Consider the following 25,029-nt stretch of genomic DNA (forward strand, 5'->3'; position numbering starts at 1 on the left):
CTGTGAAAAAGAAGCAGGACTCAGCATGAGGTACTAAGAATAGGTCATACTAGGTGGGCTCATTTTCTTTTTATTGATAAAACTTCTAGAAGAATAATCAGGATTTTAAAGATTTTATTCATTTATTTGAGAGAGAGAGAGAACATGAGCTGGGGAGAGGAGCAGAGGGAGAAGGAGAAACAGACTCCCATTGAGCAGGGAGCTGGATGCGGGGCTCAATCCCAAGATCCTGAGATCATGACCTGAGCCAAAGGCAGACACTTAATTGATTGAGCCACCCAGATGCCCTTAATAATTAGGATTTTAACAGTGTACCTGATAAAGTCGCTGAAATTGTCTGGACAAGATAGTGAAATAGAGGTTTGGGTGTCCACATTGATAAGTGATTTTTGTTTGACTCCCCAAATTATTTATTTAAGTGGCTCTTGATGTGAGGTAAATTTCTCCATCATGCTTGCAGGGCCTTTTCTTGTGGTGTGTTGACGAAATTGGCTTTCTGTTTATAAATAGTTATCATGAGCTTCTGATTTAGATGGACCTGATTCAAATCCTGGATTACTCACTTAACCAGCTCTCTGACCTTAGATATGTCAGTTAGCTCCTTTGGCTTTAGTTTCCTATCTGTAGGAAAGATTGGGATTTTCCTATCTCTAAAATTGGAATAATATTCACAGGGTTGTTGTGTGAAGATTATATGCAAATTTCCTAATTAAGTACCTTCCACACAGAAGGCAGTTCATATTAGGATGTGTTCTCTTTACTCCTTTACTGAAGCTGGGAGACATAGCTAGTAGACTATATGATAAAATCAGAATTGGGATTCTGAAATAGTAGGCCAAATATAAGAAGCACAATGGCAAATTGCAGAAAGTACCCTATGTTGCAGAAAAATATAACTGCATAGTTATAGATCAGTGTAAGATGGTAGATGATAGTATCATTAACCAAATAAGGAACACAGGAAGAGGAACAAGTCAGGAGGGTTGGTAGTTGGAGAAAACAGGAAAGCCTTTAAACACATTGCATTTGAGGTGAAAAGATAATTTTAGACACTTTGCATTTGAGATGCCTTGACATAGAGATGTCTAATAGGCAGTGATATTATAGATAGGAAATAATTGTTGAATAACTGAAATGAGAACTATTGAGAATTTTTACTATTTTGGGCTTGTATCTTTGTGTGTACTTACCCTATCCCCTATTCCACCTTCATAGTGAGCTCTTTCGGGGTCTAGTTAGAAGAGAGATGGGTAAGTTGCTTAGTTTTTATTTTTTGGCTAACTCACTTATATAGCAGCTGCCAACTTCCTAGATACAGGGCTATGATCTAGGTGGTGTTACCATGCCCTAGAATTTTCTCCCATATATATAGCAACTTTGTTTATCCCTCAGTTTAGGTGTGTATGCTTTTTTTTTTTTTTTTAAGATTCCACATATTTATTTGACATATTCCACATATTTATTTGAGAGAGGGAGAGAGATCCCAAGTAGGCAGAGAAGTAGGTGGAGGGGGAGGGGGAAGCAGAGGTCCCCTGCTGAGCAGAATGCCCAGTGCTGGGCTCCATTTTAGGACCATGGGATCATGACCTGAGCTGAAGGCAGAGGCTTAACCCACTGAGCCACCCAGGCGCCCCAGGTGTGTGCTTATTTTTAACACTGTGCTTTATCAACCATAATTCTTGATCTCTGTTAAGTAAGTAGGTGTTTAGCCCAAGTTTCTACATGTAGTAAAGAGGACTCTTGAAAAGTTGAAATTGTTCTTGCGGACTAGGAAGATAAGATTTCCTGCTTTGTAGATACCATCAAAATTAAAAACATTTGTGCTTCGAATTTTACCACCAGGAAAGTAAAAAGATAATCCATAGAATGGGAGAAAATTTTCTTTTTTTTTCTTTTTTTAAAATTTCTTTTCAGCATAACAGAATTCATTGTTTTTGCACCACACCCAGTGTTCCATGCAATACATGCCCTCCGTAATACCCACCACCTGGCTCCCCGAACCTCCCACCCCCCTCCCCTTCAAAACCCTCAGATTGTTTTTCAGAGTCCATAGTCTCTCATGGTTCACCTCCCCTTCCAATTTCCCTCAACTCCCTTCTCCTCTCCATCTCCCTATGTCCTCCATGTTATTTGTTATGCTCCACAAATAAGTGAAACCATATGATAATTGACTCTGCTTGACTTATTTCACTCAGCATTATCTCTTCCAGTCCCGTCCATGTTGCTACAAAAGTTAGGTATTCATCCTTTCTGATGGAGGCATAATACTCCATAGTGTATATGGACCACATCTTCCTTATCCATTTGTCCGTTGAAGGGCATCTTGGTTCTTTCCACAGTGTGGCGACTGTGGCCATTGCTGCTATAAACATTGGGGTACAGATGGCCCTTCTTTTCACCATCTGTATCTTTGGGGTAAATACCCAGTAGTGCAATTGCAGGGTTATAGGGAAGCTCTATTTTTAATTTCTTGAGGAATCTCCACACTGTTCTGCAAAGTGGCTGCACCAACTTGCATTCCCACCAACAGTGGGTTCCCCTTGGGAGAAAATTTTCTTAAATCATATATCTGATAAGGGACTTGTATCATAAATATATAAGGAGCTAATACAACAGAACAATAAAAAAAAACTCAATTGAAAAATGGCTAAAAGATCTGAATAGACATTTTTCCAAAGAAGACAGACAAATGGCCAATAAGCACATTGGAGAGTGCTCAAAATCATTAGCTATGAGGGAACTGCAAATCAAAAGCACAGTGAGATGTCACTTTACACCCACTAGGATGGCTGTAATAAAAAGATAATAACAAATGTTGACAAGGATTTGGAGAAATTGGAACCCTCATACACTGCTGGTGGGAAAATAAATGTTAAAAACACTTAGAGAAGTCTGGCAGTTTCTTAAAAGATTGAGCATAGAGTTGCTATATGACCTAGAAATAGAAACATGTGTCCATATAATACTTGCACATGAATGTTTATAGCAGCATTATTCATAATAGCCAAAAAGTAGAAATTACCCAGATATCCATCAGCTGATGAATGGATAAGTAAAATGTGGCACATCCATACAAATAAATATTTTATTTGATAATAAAAGGAAGTGAAGTTCTGATCCATGCCACGGCATGGTTGAACTTTGCAAACATTGTGTTAGTAAAAGAAGTCAGTCACAAAGGACCACATATTATATGATTCCATTTATGTGAAATATCCAGGCAAATCCATAGGCAAAAAGCAGATGAATCATTGCCCAGGGCTGTGGGAAGAGGCAGATGGGATTAGGGGGTATGGAGTTTCTTTTTGGGGTGATAAAATGTGATGACCACAGGGGAAGGGAGGGAAAACTGGATGGGAAGAAATCAGAGAGGGAGACAAATCATGAGAGACTCTGGACTCCGGAAACCACACTGAGGGTTATAGAAGGAAGGGGGGTTAGGAGGATAGGGTAACAGGGTGATGGGTATTAACACGGACGTGTATTGGGATGAGCACTGGGTGTTATACACAACTAATGAATCGTTGAACACAACATCAAAAACTAATGATGTACTATATGCTGGCTAAGTGAACATAATTAAAAAAGAGAAGAAAGAAAACTTAAAAAAAAAAAAAGAAAATGTTCTAAAATTGATTATGGGGATGGTTGTCCAGCTCTGAATATATATAAAAAGTCACTAAATTGTGCACTATATGGATGAATTGTATCTCAGTGAATTATATCTCAGTAAAACTTGTGTGTGTGTGTTTTGTTTTTTTATTTAAAAGATGATTCCTGTCTAAAATAGCAGGTAGAAGCATAACATTTAGACATCATTGAGAACTAAAGGGATGATCTTACATACTGAATGGGAGGTGGGGGGTCTGAATATCTGGGTTGTAGTCTTAGTTCTGTCATAAATTGGCCGACAGCTTGGGTCAATTATTTCTCTGTAGACTTCAGTGTCTTCATCCAAAAAACTAGAGTCAAACCAGTAAACATAGAAAGTCTCTCATAGTTTTGAAATCCTAAAATTAAATAAATGAGATTATAAAGATGAAGTTGGATTGGGTTGCATGTGTAGGTGAAAAGAAGCTGGGCCATTGTAAAGTACTTTAATTAATAATAAATCTGTGTGTAGACCCAGAGATTCTTCTTGGACACCCTTCACTGAGTGATCCTAGGCCAAATCTGTTCTGAAAGTAAATCTCATAGCTCAAGATCTCAAACCAGTTTCTCTGTGAATTCAAAGTATAGATACAGAAAGCATAGAGTTTTAAAAAGTTCTTGTGAAATAATCTAGTTGTCTCTTTCATCCCTTAGTTATAGATTTTCTGTGCATGCCCTGAGCACAGAGGTTTCATCCATTTGCTTTAAAGATGGCTATAATTAATGCATGCATCAAAATGAGATAAGTGAAGTTTTTTCCCCCCCTATTGTTTGGAGCTTTTGTTCAGCTAAATTTTATGCTTGTCGATATTATCTTTCAACCAATAAACATTTGTTGACCTTTGCTTTGTGCCTCACTTAGTCCTAGCAGGATTCAAAGCAGAGTTGGCAGTCTTTGAAGTGGTATGGCCTTACCAAAGTATTTGGCCTAGAAATAGTCTAGAACGGACTTAGAGAACCAAGATTGAGTCCTATCTCTGACATTTATTCTGTGATTTCTTTTCCTCTTACCAATTTATTTTAATCTTAGTATTCTCATCTGTGAAGTAGGAATAATTGTAATTCCCGTCACCCTTACCATTAGTAGGCTTTTGCCATTTCACATAGTGAATACAAAACCATTTTCTAAACTGTAAAACACTACAAGTATGAGGGTTTTTTTTTTTTTTTTTAAATGGGAAGCTCACTTCTTGTTTTAATCTGATGCCTGCAAGTCATTTTCAGTTGAGGAGGCTGAGGTTTAAAGAAAATTAAATTGCTTGAGATCACAGCTGGAAAGTGGCAGGGATGAGTGTGGAACTCAGTCTTCCTGCAGTATCTGTTACAGCATACCCGACTATCTCTGTTCGTTGTTCTCAACCCAGATTATATATCTGATTCACTTATGGTGCTTTTAAAGAATAACAGATGCTTAGGTCATACCCAGACTTTTGGAGCCAAAATTACCAAAGGGGTAGTTTTAGGTCTCTAAAGAGATATGGGAAAGGAGAAAGAAGAGTCTTTGTGGCCTGCAGTAGTGGCTGAGATTTGAGCTGGCAATGGTTAGAATGTCTATGGGCATTACCTAATGCTGACCTCCAGCACGGCTTCAGTGTGTGCCTGGGGGAATGCGTAAATAAATCAAAGAAGCCATAGCTGAAGGCCTGGAGTATGTGGTGCTGGGTTGCAGAATTCTATGTGGGAAAGCCTGGTACCTGTGGTTAGGATCTGGAGCCTTTGGTTTATTCTATTAAGTCACGCAGTATTTAGTTTGGAATGTTCTTCTGGCTTAATTTTCACAACCAAAGTGGAGTTCTCCAGGCTTGGGAAGAGTTTAGCAAAGTTAATTTTAAAACTGGACTACGTCAGTGTTTATCTCTCCCAAGTTTGGAGCATTTTACTGCCTTGAGCTCAGATTAGCTCAGCTGAACCAATGAGAGGTGCTTCTTAAAAATAAATCTTTTAAAAAAATAAGTAAGGCCAATGATTTGTGCTGAACCCTGGATAACTGTACTGCACCATAGGGTTTGGCAGTGTCAGCCTGAGTTCCCATGCTATCAGAAAGCCAAATGGAGTAGACCAAAATGGGGTTAAAACTAGGATGGGTGAGGTTTTGACCTTCTTTTTCCACTTTATTTCTTCAAGCTTGTGGTGTCTAGTTACATGACATCAGAATGATTCTTTCTTCTTTCTTCTTAGCCACAGTTTCTCTGTCTTAGTGAGTGGGTCCGGAAATCTTACTCTGGAACTTTCTTATATTAATGATAACTCATGTTCGTAAAGCTTTTAGCTTATAAAACATGTACATTTTCTTTACCTTAGTTGGTCTTCAAATTAAAAACAATAATAAAAAATAGTAATAATAACAAATAGTAATTAGACAATAGTAATAACCATAAAATAGTAATAGCAATAACCAGCTACTATTTGTTGAATGCTTATTAATTACCACACAATATATTAAGAGTTTTGATGTTTGTGAAATATACCAGCCCTTGCAGGTACATAAATATTTCACTTAGTAGACAGCAAACTGAGGTTCACGGAAATTAAGTAACTTTCCCAAGGTTATCTAGTTAGGGAGTGGCTGAGTGGGGGACTGACACTCTGAAACCACTGAACAACACTGATACTCAGGCTTAGTAGGTCAACAACTTGCCCAGGGTCACATCTGCATAGTTGTAGAGCATGGAGTCTGAATTTGAATAATTGTCTCTTGCTTCTGGACTGTACTCTCTCATTCTTCTAAGTCCTCAGACACCATATAGTGTTTGAGGGCTCCCATCCGAGAGACGTTCAGACTGATGGCTTTAGTAGAATTGACTTGGTTGTTTCTTTTAACATTCAAACTAATTTGCATTTAATAACATCTGTTCTATCACTCACTGGCATATTCATGTAGTCTGCAATATGGGGAAGGCACAGTACATTCAAAAGAAGCCCTGTTTGAGTTCAAGCCCTTAAAATTATCACCATTGCCCCTCCCTGACTTTGTGACCTTTGGTTAAGTTGCTTTACCTTTCTTGGCTTTAGTTCTCTTATCTGTAGTATGGGTACACAGTAATACTTATCTCATAGAATTGCCGGAAGACTGAAGATGTGAAAAATGCTATGCAAACTGCAGCCTTTTTTAGAGTTGGTAGAAATTTTGTTGGCTATTGTAACTTGCAGTCATGGTTGAGTTGTTACGACATTTACAAAATAGCAACTCTTAACAGGGTTCTTCCAAAGTAGAATTAAAGAATGATTCTGGCATAAGCTACCTTTCTCTTCCTACGTACAGGCTTGTATTTCCTGTTGGTTTAGATCGGGATAATGGGAAGAGCAGATTAAGTTATTCTGTGCTCTGATACTAAATAGGTTTCCCAAGAAGTCTCCAAGAGTTCTCAGTAATATCTGTCAGAAGCAGGGTTCTAAGCTTTGGATATGGGCCTGGATTTCTGGAGCAAATAATGTATTTGAAACAGAGGCCAAAAAGGTAAGCCTCTTAAAACTCCAGATCTCATAGATACTTTTCACTTCTTTCTTAGTCTAATCCTCTCCCTTTTCACTCTTTCTCTTCCCCTGTGTTATCTAATTCACTTACATAGTGAAGCATTGATACACATATGATATTAGGAGTTGGGCTTGGCAACCAACTATGTGTTCAAGATTTTCTAAGGAAGTAACATTGTAAAATATTCTGTTTGGGGTTTGGTTCCTATTGCAGTGTTCTCAGATATTTGTTAATGTGGCCTTGAGCAACTCCCTGAACTTCTCTGGGTTTTCTCATCTTTAAAATGAAAAAATTGGACTGAATACTCTATAAAATCATATGTGGCTCATGAGCCAGGTTTCTCTGTGTGTTTGTGTGTGTGTGTGTGTGTGTGTGGTGTGTGATTAAATTCTAAATTTTTAATTTAAAACACAAATTTTTCATTTCACAGAAAAAAATTTTTAAGTGGATTCCACACCCAACATGGGGCTTAAACTCACAGCCTTGAGACCAAGACCTGAGATCAAGGCTCTAATGACTGAGCAACCCAGCTGCCTCCAAATAACAGAAAATTTTTAACCTGAAAGTTAAATGTTTCAACAGAAGTTTTAAAAATTACAAGTTTTAAACTTGTAATTACAAGTTTTAAAATTTATTGGCTATTGACAACTAAAACCCAGTAGAGAACTAACCACTATAACCTTCCCTGAACCTAAAATGAATGTGAACATATTATACCTTCTTAAAAAGGGTTTAATCCTTAAAATAAAAGTATTAAATTGATGACCTGCCTATAAAATATACGATTATTTGATATGGATTACCCACAACTAAAATAATTAGGGTTTAATAAATGAAGGCACTTAATAAACACATACATTTATTTTATTTATGTAAAGGTCTCTGAGAAACAAACTGAGGGTTTTAGAGGGGAGGGGATTGGAAGGATGGATGAGCCTAGTGGTGGGTATTTAGGAGGGCACATATTGCATGGAGCACTTGGTGTGGTGCATAAACAATGAATCTTGGAATACTACATCAAAAACTAATGATGTACTAACATAACAATACAAAAAAGTATTTTTTTTTTTAAGAAATGGGTAGGCACAATTGTAAATTCATTAAAAGTTAACTGTTAATTGTGAAAAGGGGATGATTCTTTTAATTAGTCCAAAAGTGGTTTTCATAATAAGTCCTAAAATGTAGAATTGATATGATAGAAAACGCCTGTATATTTGTATCATCAAGACAAAAAGTAACTTTGCAACGAAGAGCTATGGAATTGATTGCTAGGCATTTACTGGTGCTACTGCATGAACTTTTTGGGACTTGTTTAAAGTTTTTTTCAAATGTTATAAAGAATTATTTGAATATAACTTAGTATTTAGTGTTTGTTGAAGTCTTACCTTTTGATGAGCCATGGTTCTTGTAGATTCCACCATTGCACTTTTACATCTTTATATAGAAAAATGCACATTTCAGAAGTGTACAATTCAGTGATACATTGACTGCACCTATGTGGCCACTAACATGACCAAAAAAAAAAAAAAAGGATATAGCTAGCCACCTAGAAGCTCCCTGTGTTCTCCCTTTCAGGCACTAACATATCTCTCCTTCCCAAAGGTTAACTCATAAATGAGTCTGTCTACTTTTTAACTTACTGTATATAGAATCATACACCATATATTTGCCTTTTTTTAACATTTTTAAATAAGATTTATCTGTATTTTTACATGTGGGTTAGCTCATTTTCATTGTTGTATAATATTCTCTTATAGGAATATTTCCCATTGTACTGTTGATGAGCATAAGCTGTTTCAGCAGTAGACTGTTAGGAATGTTTTCTGACCATTCTCTTGCATGTCTTTATACATGTGTTCACACATTTCTGTTGGGTGCATGTACATAGTGAAATTGCTGAATCACGCAGATACTTGTGTTAAACTTTGGTTGATAAATACCAAAAATACAAAGTTCAAACACATAGTTGTTCAATATATATTCCCACCAGTGATGCATTTACTTGTTTTTGTCACCACTTTTATTATCATTATTTTATTTTATAGTCTTTAAGGAGGTTAAGTAGCTTTTCTATTAATTGGCCATTTGGGTATACTTTTTTGTGAAGTGCCTGGTCAAGCCTTTTGCCCATTTAAGAAAAAAATTTTTTTTATTGGTTTGCACGAATTCTTATTTAGATACAAGCCTTTTGCCAGTTATATATATTGCAGGTATCTTCATTTATGTTCATTTATGTACTTAATGGTATTTTTGATAGAATTTAATATAGTCAGATTTATTATTTCCTTTCTAATGCTTTCTGTTCTATTTTTGGACTCTTCACCTGTTCTAAGTTATGAAGATTTTTCTCCTATTAGAATTTTTCTGTGTTTGTATACACAATAATATTATCTGTAAATTGTGGTAGTTATGTTTCTTCCTTTCTAATCCTTCTCCCTGTGCTTCTTTTTCTTTCCTAGTTTCACTGGCTAATACCTTCAGGATTATGATAAATAGAAGTGACATCTTTATCTTATTTGTAATCTCAGAGGAAAACCTCTCAACATTTCACCATTAAGTATGATGTTGGCTCTAGTGTTTTTTGGTAATTAGCTTTTATTGGATTAAGGAAATTCCCTTGTAATCCTAGTTTGCTAAGAGGTTTTAATCACAATTGGATATAAAATTTTAGCAAATGCTTTTTCTGCATTAATTGAATTCTATACATTTTCTCCATTATTTTAATACAGTAAATTACATTTACTTGGTTAAAAAATTGAGATATGATTCACATACAGTTCACCATCTCAAAGTGTACAGTTCAGTGGTCTTTACTATAGTCACAAGATTGTACAATTATCACACTGCTCTAATGCCAGTACATTTTCATAGCTCTAAAAAGAAACCCTGTACTTTACCATATTTCCTTCTTCCCCAAGCCCCTGGCAACGACTGATCTACTTTCTGTCTATGGATTTGACTTTTCTGGACATTTTATATAAATGGAGTCACATAATACGTGACCTTTTGGGACTGGCTTCTTTCTTTTTTTTTAAAGATTTATTTATTTATTTATTTGACAGAGAGAGAGAGAGAGATAGATAGAGATCACAAATAGGCAGAGGCAGGCATAGAGAGAGGGAAGCAGGCTCCCCGCTGAGCAGAGAGCCTGATGCGGGGCTCGATCCCAGGACCCTGGGATCATGACCTGAGCCACCCAGGCACCCCATGGGACTGGCTTCTTTCATTCAGCATAACGTTTTTAAAGTTCATCCATACTGTAGCATGGATCAGGACTTCATTTCTTTTTATAGCTGGATAACATTTTGTTGTATGGATGTACCATATTTTTATTTCTTTTATTCATCTGTTCGTCAGTCGAGGGACGTTTGCTTTTTGACTGTTTTGAATAATGTTGCTATAAACATTCACTTACAAGTTCTTGTGCAGACATAGGTCTTCATCAGATTCCTCTAGACTCATATTTGCTAGCCACCATAAAAAAGTGTGCTAGCAGCAGCAGTCGTCCCAGACAGCCTGATGTTTGTGGCCTTGAGATATGGGCCTACCAGAATCCCGAGTTTGCTTTATTTTCTCCATGGTCTCTCCCCTCAGTCCCAACTTGTACATCTCTAATAAGAGTTATTAAATTTGGTTGACTTGCTGAGCAGGTGGAAAGCTGGGACAAAGATCACTGTTTTCTGAGCCTTTGTTTATTGTTTCCCTCTGGAATGTCCTTCCCCATTTCTGCCTGACCATCTCCTGTTTATCCTTCATGAGTTTTTTCAGTTATTACCTTCTCCAGAAAGGTGATTTTCTTTACCCACCTTTATCTGTACCTGAACATGGATCAGTGACGTATTTACGTCACTGATTGAAGACTTGACCTCAGAAGAAGAAAGAGACTTTTCCAGGGCCATAAAGTTAGTTAATGGCAGAGAGAATACTGGATCCATCTTCCTTTGACTCGTAGTCCAGAACAGATTTTTTTAAATTCCCTGACTTCAGTCTTCTCAGCAACGAAATGGGGATAATCCATGCTGTCTGGTTCTTAGAGTTGTTGTAAGGAGCCAGTGAGGCAGTGAATGTGAAGGGCTATACACATGTGAGGGAGGTGATTGTTACTTCCAGGAAGGGGTTTGCCGAGTGCCAGGTGGCTCTGTGACTACATGACTTCTCCGTTCCATCCTGCTTTCCTGCCTCAGGTACCCTGTTTTCTGCTGGTGGTCCCCAGCCAGTGAATACTCAGCCTAAATTGCACAGCACTTGGGACAAATCCTGCCAGCTAGAGTTTTTTGTTTTGTTTTGTTTTTCACCCCTGTAATTCCCTCTCTCACTTCAGCCAAGCCCTTCCTCTTCTTATAGTCCAGTTCTGTTCTATGTTAAACTGTTACTTCATTCAGTAGTTGCTTCCAGTCAAATCAGTCAGTAGGGATCAGGGGGTATCACAAAGGTAGAAGATTTTATCAGGTGAACTGAGTCTTACTTCCATTTGCTGCTCTCTAATGCAGCTCTGCAGATTGAGTCAGTTTACTTCTCAGGGCTCTTTTTTCAGGGAGTAGAATAACTGTCTCTAAGATTACTTCCTAATACTTTTGATGTGTTCTGGAATAACTTATTCTGTGTTGGGTCCTCAGTGGAAGATTCGGAAGCTGAACAATCATAATTACAAGCCATGATTATACTTCTTAAGAAGCTTACATTTTAAGGAAAGGGGTAAGTCTTTAAAATAGCAAGGAACCATACAAGATAGGAAAGGACTAAATGCATGGTGGTGTGGCAGATTTATTGTCTCAGGAATTAACAACAGAGGGAGGAAAGGTCAGGAAGAGAAGTAGGACTTAAACCAGTCTTTAAAAGATGACTGAGAATTTGATAGGGAGATTGGGAGGAAGAGCATTCTAAAGCAAGGAGAACAAAAAGTGAGCAAAAACTTGGAGGTAGGAATGTGGCAGGTATATGCAAAGGTTATGGGGCAAAAAGTATCCCGTGGAAGCCAGCTTCAGCATTACCCTGTTTTTTAATGTGTTAATTGATTTCATTTCCTTGGGGCTCTTTTCTATAGACTACTCATCCTCTGAGCCATTCTCTTTCTGTGTCTCCATTACTGGAGTTTCTTTTGTATTGACATCCCATGCCTACGATGGTTATATAGTATATTAATAATATAAATTAGAAATAATATATAAAAATAGAAGATATATAAGTGTAAAATAAAAATCTAAATAAAACATAAAAATAACATAATTGTTCTTCCATACAATTTTTTTTTCATTTTATTTTTTTTCAGTGTTCCAAAATTCATTGTTTATGCAGCACACCCAGTGCTCCATGCAATACGTGCCCTCCTTAATACCCACCACCAGGCTCACCCAACCCCCCAACCTCTCCCCTCCAAAACCCTCAGTTTGTTTCTCAGAGTCCACAGTCTCTCATGGTTTGTCTCCCACTCCGGTTTCCCCCAACTCACTTCTCCTCTCCATCACACAATCTTTTAAGGGACTAGATCAGAGGAAATTTAGGAACAGTAAGCAATCCAAAGTCATGTACCATGTCCCATGCATTTTAGCTATGAATAAGACAGATGGACTTATGTCATAAATGACTGCTTAATTAGGGCCCTGGTAAACTCTTGGCCTTCTCTTTCTAAATGCAGCTGCTTCTGGAAGGGAAATTGCCAAGTGCATAAATAGCTTAAACCCCAGCAGTTGGCATGTTGGCAAATAGTTCTCAGTAAGACACTGAGGAGAGAAACTTTGTATCAGACTTGGGTTCAAATCTCAGTTCTTACTAGCAATGTGAGCTTGAGCAAATTATTATTATTATTATTACTTAGTTTCCTTATCTGTAAAATGATAGTAGTAATAATCTATCTCATAGGATTTTAAGAATTAAGGAAAACAATGTGTTACAGTATCTTATATATGGTAAGTTCTTACTCAGTGTTATTTCCTTCCCTTATTTTACCAAAGTATGTTTCCTTGACTCAATTTGAAATTCTTTATGGGAGGTAAAACAGTAGAATGTAAAGGGCCTTGGCTTTGAAGCCACACCTTTTGAATTTCAGTCACTTCAATAACTGTAGGCAAGTCTGTGCTTTAATTTCCTAATCTACAAATAAAACTTGCCTCTCAGGATTGTGGTGTTTATATTAGACGATGTGATTGGAGTACCTATTCAAAACTGTGAGGTGCCATGTCAGGAAGAATCTAGCTACAGAGCTTTGAGAGTATTCATCTTTCTGTTTTCATTAGACTTATGGAATGTAGGAGCTGGAAGGGTCCTTATAATCATCTAGTCCATTCTCTCCATTTTCAGATGAAAAAGCTGAGAACCTGGACTTTGTGGTGTGTAGGGGCAAAACTGGCCTGGACTCTGGTCCTTCTCATTCCTCCCCTCATCCTCTCCTACCCCCCAACCCCATTTTGCTGCCTTTCATCAAGATTATCCTGGGTCTGTGGAGGCATTGGGACTTCAGAATTTCTTTTGGCCAATGTGCTGAGCTCCTACAGAGCAGGGTTTTCAGACAGGACTGAGGTAGCTGGGTAACAAGGATTGTGAAAAGTCAGGTAAGACCTTGTAAAATTGAGACATTTATTCCTGTCCTGGAGGGAATTTGCCTGCCTTCAACAAGATTCTTTAGACTCTTGCCAGGTCGAGTTAGGTATTTGGTCATTTGTTCCTTTCTTCATTTGCTGTTTTGTGCCAAATGTGTGCTAGCTTTTGGGGATCCATGATGAATTGGACATGACCGCTGCACTTGGGACTCAGTCTGGTTGGAAGGTAAACCTAAAAAATAGGCAGTTACTATAATGGTGCTGTGGAAACAGAAGAGAAGGGAAGGAATGCCCAACCTTGAGATCAGGGAAGACTTCAGAGAAGAGATGACCTTTAAGCTGACACCCGAAAAGTGTGAATTAAAGGCTGAGGTAACAAGCGAAGGGAAAGGCAAGGCACAATTTATAAGCAAAGGGTGTAACTTGAGAAAATGGGAAGAGGTGTGAAAGAGCTCATCATGTTTGGTGACATAACTGGTTCAGTGTAGCTGGTATAGAGCATATGAAACATAAGTAGCGGGAGGTAAGAAGAGGTACAGGTTTGTAAGACAGAGCTTCAGAGACTTTAAAAAAATAGAACAGTTTTAGGTTCACAGCAAAATTGAGGGGAAGGTACCCAGTATACCTTGTATAACTGTATACCTCCTGCCCCCACATATGTACAACCTTCCCCACTATTAACATCATATACCATGGTGGTGCATTTTATTAATCAGATTGTTTATCTCTTATTGTTGAGTTTTGAGAGTTCTTCATATATTTTGGATAATAATCCTTTATCAGATATATCTTTTGCAAATATTTTCTTATTACTTGTGGTTTGTCTTCTCATTCTCTTGATTCTCAAACTTTTGTATGCACGCGAATCATTTGGGATCTCATTAAAATTCAGATTCTAATTCAGTAGGTCTGAGCTGGAGCTTGAGATCCTACATTTCTAATGGTCTCCCAAGTTTTACTGATACTGGTTTGATTAGCAAGGTTATAGATCACCCTGGCTGCTGTCTGATTGAAGGGGACCGGAATGCAGGTGACTGGTTATTGTTAGAATGATCCAAGGCCATAGATAACAATGCCTGAAATAGGGTAGTGGCAGTGAAAATGGAGAAGTGGATAAATTTGATCACTATATAGAAGAGGAAATTAGTAACCTGGGGACTGAATGGCAGAGCAGTGGGGAGAGAGAGAAGAGAACACATAATCATGAGCGCAGTAGTCCCATTAAGAGGCAGCGCAGCAGAATAGGAAGGCCTTGGGACTGGGAGCCTGAAGCCTTCAGTTCTGATTGCAGATCTGCTTCTGACTTGCTTGTGACCTCATGCAGGTTACTTAACTTCTTGGAACCCCTGTTTCTTCTTCTCTCAAACGGGCACCACAACCACTGCCCTGCTCATCACACAGTTGTTTGGAGGCTCTAGTGAAGTAATATATGTGAGAATGCTTTGTAAGCATTAAAGCATGACTCAAATGAAGGTGATTATTATGAAATGTAAATCTGTTTTAAAGTGCTGTAAGCTGTATTGATACTTTCTTTGCCCTATAGGGATATGCATTCTGGTAGTGAGGCTCAGACAAGTCGACTGGGAAAGGCAATACAAATGGATCATATATTTGCAGTCCAGCTCTTCTTGAACACTGGGGCCTTAGCTATGGATTTGGGGGTCTATTTTAGTCCACAGCTGTATTTGAAAAAAATTTTATTTTTTTATTTGAGCATAGTTGACACAAATTACTTTAGTTTTAGGTGTACAACACAGCGATTCAACAAGTGTATACGTTATGCTGTGTTCACCACAAGTATAGCTATCATCTGTCACCATATGGTGCTATTACGATACCATTGACTATATTCCTTATGCTGTGACTTACTCATTCCATAACCAGAAGCCTGTATCTCCCACTCCCCTTACCCGTGTTGCCTGTTCCCCACCCTCCGCCAGGCAACCATCAGTTTGTTCTTTGTAATTATAGGTTTCATTCTGCTTTTTGTTTGTTTGTGTATTCATTTTTTTAGATTTCACATATTAGTGGAATCATATGGTATCTGTCTTTCCCAGACTGGCTTATTTTACTTAGCATAATGTCCTCCAATCCATAGTGTTGCCACAAATGGTACTGTCTCATCCCATTTTTATGGCTGCAAAGTATTCCTTGTGTGTGTTTGTGTGTGTGTGTTTCTATCTTTCTAATCTATTTGTCTATCAGTGGACACTTAGGTTCCTTCCATATCTTGGCTATTGTAATAATGCTAATAAGTATAGGGGTGCATATATCTATGCAGATTAGTGTTTTTGTTTTCTTTGGGTAAATATCCAGTAGTGGGATTACTAGGTCATATGATAATTCTATTTTTAACTTTTTAATGAACCTCATTACTGTTTTCCACATTGCTGTTTGTACAATCCACAGTTGTAAATTGTACCAATTTACATTCCTACTAACTGTGTACAATATTCCTTCTCCTCCAGATCTCCAGCAACACTTGTTATTTCTTGTGTTTTTTATTTTAGCCATTCTGATAGGTGTGAGGTAATATCCCATTGTGGTTTTGACTTGCATTTCCCCGATGATTAGTGATGTTGAGCATTTTTTCATGTCTTTTAGCCATCTGGATGTCTTCTTTGGAAAAATGCCTATTTGCATCCTCTGCCCATTTTTTAAATCAGATTGGTATTTTTTGGAGTTGAGTTGTGTAAGTTCTTGTATGTTTTAGATGTAAACCCCTTGTTGGATATATCATTTGCAAATATCTTCTCCTATTCAGTAGGTTACCTTTTTGTTGATGGTTTTCTTTGCACACAAAAGCTTTTTATTTTGATGTAATCCTAATAGTTTATTTTTGCTTTTGTTTTCCTTGCCTTAGGAGACAAGGGAAAATGTTAGAAAAATGTTGCTCTGGCCAGTGTCAGAGAAATTGCTGCCTGTGCTCTCTTCTAGGATTTTTGTGTATGGTGTTAGAAGTGGTGCAGTTTCATTCTTTTGTGAAAGAATACAGCCGTCTGGTCTTCCTGGCACCATTTATTAAAGAGACTGTCTTTTCCCCATTCTTTGTTCTTGCCTCCTTTGTCAATAATTAATTGACTATATACGTATGCATTTATTTCCGGGCTCTCTATTCTGTTCTATTAATCTATGTGTCTGTTTTTGTGCCAGTACCTTACTGTTTTGATTAATATAATTCAGCCTATACTTTTAATCTGATCTTTAAGGATAGGCTCAGAGAAGCCTGGCATTCAGCCTTGTCTTACCCCAGCCAAGTTCTTAGGTACTACAGTGAATTCTTTTATTTCATTTTTTTTTAAGAGATTTTACTTATTTATTCATTTAAGAGGGAGAGCAAGAGAGAGTGCTAGTGAGCCCATGAGCAGGGTGGAGGTCAGAGGGAGAGAGAGAAGGAGAGAAGCAGACTCTGTGCTGAGCATGGGGTCCAACACAGGGCTTTATCTCAGGATCCTAAGATCATGACCTGAGCCAAAACCAAGAGCTGGACACTTAACTGACTGAGCCACCCAGGTTCCCCTGTGGTGATTTCTCTTAGATGTGAATTATGGGCTTAACAGGGTTTTTTCGGAGCCTTGCTGGTATATGATCCTGGGCATTTCTGGGAGGGAAAATGTCTTGTCATGGAGCCAAGGATTTGGGGCCTTGACTTGACAATGTGGAACATGACTTCCATAAGGAGAAAACTGGTAGTTTCATCGAGAGATTGATAGTGGGGAAGACCAGAGACTTAGGGCTCCTGGGCTTTCATTGCTGATTTGCCTTACAGAGGGGTTATTCTGCAACATGGATCAGACTGGAGGAGATTGTGCTGAGTGAAATAAGTCAAACAGAGAGAGTCAATTATCATATGGTTTCACTTGTGGAGCATAAGGAATAACATGGAGGACATTAGGAGAAGGAAAGGAAAAATGAATTGGGGCAAATCGGAGAGGGAGAAACAATCTGAGGGCTTTGGAAGGGAGGGGGTGGGCGGTTGGGTGAGCTTGGTGATGGGTATTAAGGAGGGCACGTATTGCATGCAGCACTGGGTATGGTACATAAACAATGAATCTTGGAACACTGCATCAAAAACTAATGATGTATTGTATGGTGACTAACATAACACAATAAAAATAAATAAATAAAAAGGGGATATTCTGGTTTTGCCTCTCAGGCCTGTGAGCTTACATGGCCAGTGTCTAATATTTTTAGGATAGACTTGTCACTGAAACTCAGCAATGATCAAGCAAATTATTAAAAAGAAGCACTTATATTTCCTTACCTATAAAATGCAGATATTAATACCTATTTTATAGGGCTATATGAGTATTTGGTGACATGATGCATATAAAATTCTTAGCACATGCTTGGCACATGGTAAGAGCTCAATAAATAGTAGCTTTTGCTGTTAGCCTCTGAACCCAGTTCCCCCAGGTATGTATGTGTAGGAGTTCCCTGGGAGTTTAGACCAGATGGCCTCCTCCCTTGAACATTGAAGGAGGAGGAGCCTTGGCTGGAGAAATAAGGAGGGTTTCTACTGATATTTAAAATCTGAGCTCTGTAGGTCCCCATTTAGGAAGAAAGATTATCTGACTGAGACTTGGAAGGTATTTAAGCCTGTTTCATTGGGATTGCATTTGCAGATTCCAGCTGAGGTCTAGCTTGATACTAAGACCTTGAAACTCCTTTTAGCTGGAAGAGGGTTATGTTTATAGAGCTTCTGTAACTAAGTACCATAAACTAGGCGGCTTAAACAACAGAAATTTATTGTTTCAGTTCTGGAGGCTAGGATTCCAAGATCAAGTTGTCTTCAGGGTTGTTTCCTTTTTTTTTTTTTTTTTAAGATTTTTATTTATTTTCTTGAGAGAGAGAGCATGAGAAGGGGAGGGTCAGAGGGAGAAGCAGACTCCCTGCTGAGCAGAGAGCTTGATGCGGGTCTCAATCCCAGGACTCCAGGATCATGACCTGGCCGAAGGCAGTTGCTTAACCAACTGAGCCACCCAGGCACCCGGGTTGTTTCCTTTCGAAGGCTGTGAAGAAAAATCTGTTCCATGCCTCTTCCTTAGCTTCTGGTGGTTTGTGTGTTTCTAGACTTGAAGAAGCATCACTCTGACATCTTTCTTCATCTTCATATGGTATTCTTACGTTCATCTGTCTCCAAATTTCTTATTTTTATAAGAACACCAGTCTTAACTGGATTAGGGGTCCACCCTGCTCCAGTATGACCTAAACATAACTAATTACATTTGGACCTATTTCCAAATAAGGTCACAATTTGTGCTAGTTGGAGTTAGAACATATGAATTTTGGGGGACATAATTGAACCCCTGACAAGGGTACTTTACTTCAGCACTAAAATTCCTTAAATGTTGAAGCCTTTTCTACCAGGTCAGCAGGACCTTAGTGAACATCTGTTTTACTCATGACCCTTGATGGGAGAGGGATGACTACAAATATTTGGTCTGTATAATCCTTTAAGGTCCTAGCTTGGGGAGGCAGTGTAGCATAGTGGTTTTGAGCTTAGGCTCTGGGCCAGACTGCCTGGGTTTGTATCTGGATGCTGCCAATTACTAACCATGTGATCTTAAGCAAGTAACTTAATCTCTGTGCTTCCATTTCCTTACCTGCAAAATAAGGAAGATAGTATCTACCCTGACAGGGCTGCCATGAGGCTAAAGTGAATTCATACATGTGAAGAACTAGAACCGTTGTCTGGTTAGCATCTGATAAAATATTAGTGATTTATATTATTAAAATAACATTCAGATTTAAATTCTCTAAATTGAGAGAACCTTAAAGTAGTCCATAATCAAATACCAAACCAGTAGGATGCAGGTCATAGGAGCTCATACAATGTAGAATGTCAGAGCTGGAAGGATCTTTAGAGACCATTTACCTGAGCCTTCTCTTTTTTACAGATGGAGAAACCAGGGTTCAGAAAAAGGAAGTGACTCTCCCCAGATCAAATGGCTTATTACTAATCGCTTCTCGGCCTTTACGCTCAGATCAAGTGCAAATGGCTCATTAGTGGTAGAGCCAGGACTTTAAACTCTGAAAAATAGCCTTTCTTTCCCTCCCTTACTTTAGTTCCACAAAAAATTAAGTTCTTTAATCATGCTTTGAACACCTATTCTAATCTAAGTCTGGCATCTGGCTCTGTCAGTACTTATGTAAAGTAGACAGCCCTTAGCCTTCAAAGGAGCCCACAGCTCAACAAAGAGTTAAATAAGCCAAAAAATGTAATGTCCTTGTTTTTTATTTCCTTTCCCCTGTTTCTCTTGCAGCAAATAAAAAGAAGGAGAAGGAACGGCCGGAGATTTCTCTTCCCTCAGATTTTGAGCACACAATTCACGTTGGTTTTGATGCTGTCACAGGGGAGTTTACAGTAAGTCCTGGGTCACAGAAAGGCTTTGGTCTTTGATAGTTCTGACTATGCACTGTTAGATTCATTTCTTTTTCCCCTTAGTATTTCTGATGACTCTGTCTTTGCCCGAGACCCTCATTACTATCTTCTTACATTCAAAAGAGGGACATTTTCTTCACCTCCAAAACTGTACCTGAGAAGGCTTTGTATCTCCATTCCTTAACTAGCCCTCTGTTAAGTGGCTTCCTGGCAGCAGGCTTTGCATGGGGCACTGATAATATAAAGACAAATCACACATGGTTCCTGTTCTGAAGGTGGAATAACCTAGTGAAAGAGCAAACGCCTCAAGAAACAACTAATACAATGAGATAGGTACTATAAAAAAGGCTTGTCTAGTGCTCTGAGGGTACAGAAAGAATGGCTAAACCTGTCTTTAACTGCCAGCAGGTATCAGAGTTTCTCCTTCAGGATCTCGTTTGACTATGCCTTCCTGATAATGTTGTATGTCTCTCTTATAGGGGATGCCAGAGCAATGGGCTCGTCTCCTTCAGACATCAAATATCACTAAGTCAGAGCAGAAGAAAAACCCGCAGGCTGTTCTGGATGTATTGGAATTTTATAACTCAAAGAAGACTTCCAACAGCCAGAAGTACATGAGCTTTACAGGTATGGGGCTTGAATCCAGAGCAGTCTAGGAAAAAAAAAAGGGTTTTCATCTGGGTGGAAAAGTCCCACATGCTTTTCGGTGTGGGGTAAGGGAAGAAAGTATTGGAAAGAGTGGGGATGGTACTGTAAGGTGGGATTTTGGAATTTGAGAGCCAAAGGGATGGGTCTTTGCTCTGAGACTGCACATTTTTAAAAAGTAACATGACACATATATATTTCGCTTCAAATTGGGAATAATAATTCTTGTCTCAAGAGATTGTAGTGAAGAATAAATGAGCTCATTGATATGAAATTTCTTTTTAGGTTGTAAAACAGCACCATGGAAGTGTAGCTGTCATTAACATTTTTAAATTTAATATTAAGTTATTTAGTAACACATGTGATGTGTATCTTTTAAGTAGATAAGCCCAATTTCTTCCTCAAGGAATTAATTGTTATCAGTCAAATGTAAAACAGTCCACTAATAATAAATGTACTTTAGATGTACCCTCTCTGTAATAGACTATGTTTTTCAGAGTGCTTTTAATGACAGAATTTGGATTAGAATCCAGGTCTTCTAATTCCCAGACTAGCATCTTTTGAGTTTGCTTCTTGCCTCTAGTAATTCTACTTGGAACACCTCTCTCCATAGCAGGGAGATTTTTCTTTTCCAAGATAAGTAACCAGAAGGCTTACGTTTCTAGAAACTTGCCTTTTATAATGTCATCTTAGAATGTTAGAGCAAGATGTATCCTCAGTATATACTGCTCCCAGTTCCCCCCTGTTTTGCAGACATTAAAGCCAAAAATGTCCTTTCTAATGTGGCTAAATTGGTGGCAGAACTGATCTCTTAACTCCAAGTCTGGTGTTATTTTCAGTGTTCATGCTGTCTCTTTCAAAGAGCAGTATTGTTGGAGAATGTGAGAACCAGGATGAACGAGCTAATTTTGAAGGATGCTTTCCCCAGCAAGTATCTGGCCTGTATCAAAGGGCACAGATGGTGAGGAGGACAAACTGCAGCTTAGCTCATGCTGCCGTGATGGTACCCAGGAGAGGGTCATGCATGTTCCCAGCAGTATTTCCTTCCTGTCCCCGCTGGCTCTGTCTCTTTTCCCATTGAGGGACTGAGTCATTCCAAGGAGGAATTGGGGTTGAGGGGTGCTGGGTGGGAGAGTTTTCTAGTCAGGATGTTAGAGCTTGTGTTTTAAGGCATTTGTCATGAACGTCAGATGAGAAGCTGGCTTCGAAAGCCTCAGCAGTGAAGTCTTTGGAAGAATCTCTGTTTATGTGTACATGTGTGTAGATGTGTACAAGGACCAGATATGTATATGGAAGCATAGCTCTGTGGGTTTTCATATCTTTGGAATTAAAGTCCATTTAAGTATTTGTGAATTAACCTGTGTATAGATACACACATTAAGATAAATGTGTATATATGATCACCTGTGCAGGCACATATGAATTATACTGTATATGTTAGAATGTACAGATATGTGTTCATACAACTCCTTCCATGTGTATAAATTTGTTCACACATGTATATGTGTGTGTGTGCAGACACGCAAGTACAGTATTTTTAGTTTTTTAGAGGTTGAAGTCCAGGGCCAATTCTAGGCAAAATTGTATATTTAGCAACATTTTATTTTTATTTAATTTATTTTTTAAAAAGATATTATTGGACAGAGAGAAAGTGTGTCACAAGCAGGAGGAGCTGCAGGCAGGGGGAGAGGGAGGAAGAGGGATAGCAAGAAGCAGACTACCCCCCTCCCCCCCGCAGGGAGTTATCTGATGTGGGGCTCTTGCCCAGGACCCTAGTATCATGACCTGAACTGAAGGCAGATGCTTAACCAACTGAGCCACCCAAGCACCCCTGGCACAGTTTTTTTTAATGCCATCTCTCTCCTTTTCCTATTTCCCTTCTTCTCATACTATTGATTCTGAGAATACTACCTCAGTTTGTATGCTTGCACATAAATTAATTTCATTGATCCTCATGACGGCCTTGAGGGGTTGTTATAGCAAGGACTATTATCCCCATTTCACAGACTTGGAGAAATTAATTAGGCTTAGAGAAACTGAGTGACTTACTCAGGGTGAATCAACTGATATGTTAGGGAATTATGTTTAAAGTATATCCTGAATTAGTTTCTCCAGGGTACACCTGGCTATTCCCAGGGTTTTTTGAAGAATATATTGTCACAGCTTGTGGGTTCATGATTTGTCGTAGGATCAAAGAAGCTGTACCTGACACTTTCTTATATGATGGAATTGGGATCTTGGACATTCTCTGGACTTGGTTCTTGGTGAGGAATATGTTGGATTTGGTAGAATATTTCTCCTCCTTAATTCCATTGGTGTTGAACTGGCTAAGTCAGTTTCTTCTTAGGTCCGTAGGAATTAAAGTATAAAACCAAACATGATAGTTGGCTTTTAAACTTAATTTCTTGCTAAGATCTCCATTGAGTCTGTGTTTCATATTTTATTAAATATAAAATATCATTAATGGTAAGCGGCACCATTATTTTATATACCACTAAAGAAGAAGTTGCCAATTAAACTGTGAAATGCCTTTGATTGTAGGGCACATCTCTCTTTCAGAAATGTTAGTGTAAAAAATTTACATTTCAAAATCAATGAAATGTGATAATTGCCTCACTGAGGAAGCTTGAATCTATTCTTAGAAGTAAGACCCTGCCTTAAGTTAGACTTGACATGATTAATGCTTCTCTTTTTCTAAACCTTAATTTTTCTTTCCATGTAGGAAATAGACATGGATGTAGAAAGATCCTTTTTAAAAGCTGAAGCCACAAGCTGGTCATGATTTGTCATGGGTAGCTGAGGACATGAATTCTTTCTCTTTCTAGAGTGCAGGAAATTTCCTTGACCTTTGAGACCTGATGATGTTAGAGTTGGTGAAGTTCTATCATAGTATTTAGAATTAGACCAGGATACAAATGTTGACTCCTGTTTAACCTGTGTGTACCCTGGGCAAATTACTTAACTTCTCTGAATCTCAGTTTCCAAATCTATAAAAGTAGACATAATAATTGTACTCAGAGCTGTAGTGAGGATTAAAGGAAGTAATGTGTATAATATGCTTTAGTATGGTGTCAGGCCCGTAGTACCGTAATATTATTATTTTTATTCTCCGAGTCTGGCAAGTGCTTGATTGGATAGGCTTCCTTAGCTCTCAAGAATGGATTAATTGTGATTATTTACTGACTGGGTCCCTTGTCTTTTTCCTTTTGCAGATAAATCAGCTGAGGATTATAATTCTTCTAACACATTGGTAAGTTTTTATTTTCTTTATTCTGATATGGGCAGGCCTGGTGGTTAGGGATCAAGACAGTGTGGTAGATGCAGAGCCTGAACTGGGAGACACTCATCTTGGTCACTCCCTGTCCTCCACTTGCCAGCCCTCATAGTTCTTATCTATACAATAAAGGAATTGGACTGAATAAACAGTAGGTAGCTCTTCTAGATTTGATTTTTTAGTGTTCCAGAAATCCTAACCTTGGAACCAGAACTGACATCTAGACTCAGTTTTTCATTTGTAGCTTTGAAACCTTGGGAAAGCCAATTTGCCTTTCTGAACTTCAGTTTTTTCATCAATAAAATGAAGATGATACACTTTCCTTTACCTGGACATGTCTTCAAATACCTGAATTTAGAAGAGAATTCCCTCTTTTTTGTTGGTAGGGTCTACAAAATCGAATTAGGACTAGTTTTTGGAGGGAGCAGATTCTGTTCATTTAAGGTCATCCATTCTGTTCTCTGACACTGTATAGTGAAGCCCTGTCCCTTGAAGGTGTATTATAGGAATCACTGATGAATTGACTGGAAAGTAAAGCTAGGTGACCTCATCCTCAAAACTTTAAAAATAGAACTACCCTGTGATCCTGTAATTCTACTACTGGGTATTTAAAAGAATACCAGAACAGGAATTCAGAAGGATATATGCACCCCTGTGTTTATAGCAGCATTATTTACAATAGCTAAATTATGGAAGCTGCCCAAGTGTCCATTGATAGGTGAATGGGTAAAGGAGAAATGGTGTGTGTTTGTGTGTGGGTGTGTGTGTATCTCTCTGTGTGTATCTATCTATATTTATATATTTTTATATATAATGGAATATTATTCAGCCAAAAAAAAAAGAATAAAATCTTGCCACTTGCCACAACATGGGTAGTGCTAGAGAGTATCATACTAAGTGAAATAAGTCCTACAAAGACGAATACCATATGATTTCACTTGCATGTGGAATTTAAGAAAAAAAGCAAACGAACAAAGGAAAAAAAAGAGAGAAACCAAGACTTTTAACTATAGAGAACAAATAGATGTTTACCAGAGGGGAGGTGGCTCAGGGATGGATGAAG

General features: G+C 38.3%; 1 protein-coding gene across 1 annotated transcript in view; it reads left to right on the forward strand.

Moving 5' to 3' along the window:
• Positions 1-25,029, forward strand: part of LOC111154419 (p21 (RAC1) activated kinase 1) — a 96,503-nt gene that overhangs the window by 17,766 nt on the left and 53,708 nt on the right. The window contains exons 3-5 of the mRNA XM_022514006.1: positions 19,929-20,029; positions 20,527-20,674; positions 23,905-23,942. Coding sequence (XP_022369714.1) covers positions 19,929-20,029; positions 20,527-20,674; positions 23,905-23,942 — 287 coding nt within the window. The remainder of the gene's footprint in view (positions 1-19,928; positions 20,030-20,526; positions 20,675-23,904; positions 23,943-25,029) is intronic.

Source organism: Enhydra lutris, unplaced genomic scaffold, assembly GCF_002288905.1.
Source record: "Enhydra lutris kenyoni isolate GAN:26980312 unplaced genomic scaffold, ASM228890v2 scaffoldscaffold37, whole genome shotgun sequence".
Lineage (NCBI taxonomy): Eukaryota > Metazoa > Chordata > Mammalia > Carnivora > Mustelidae > Enhydra > Enhydra lutris.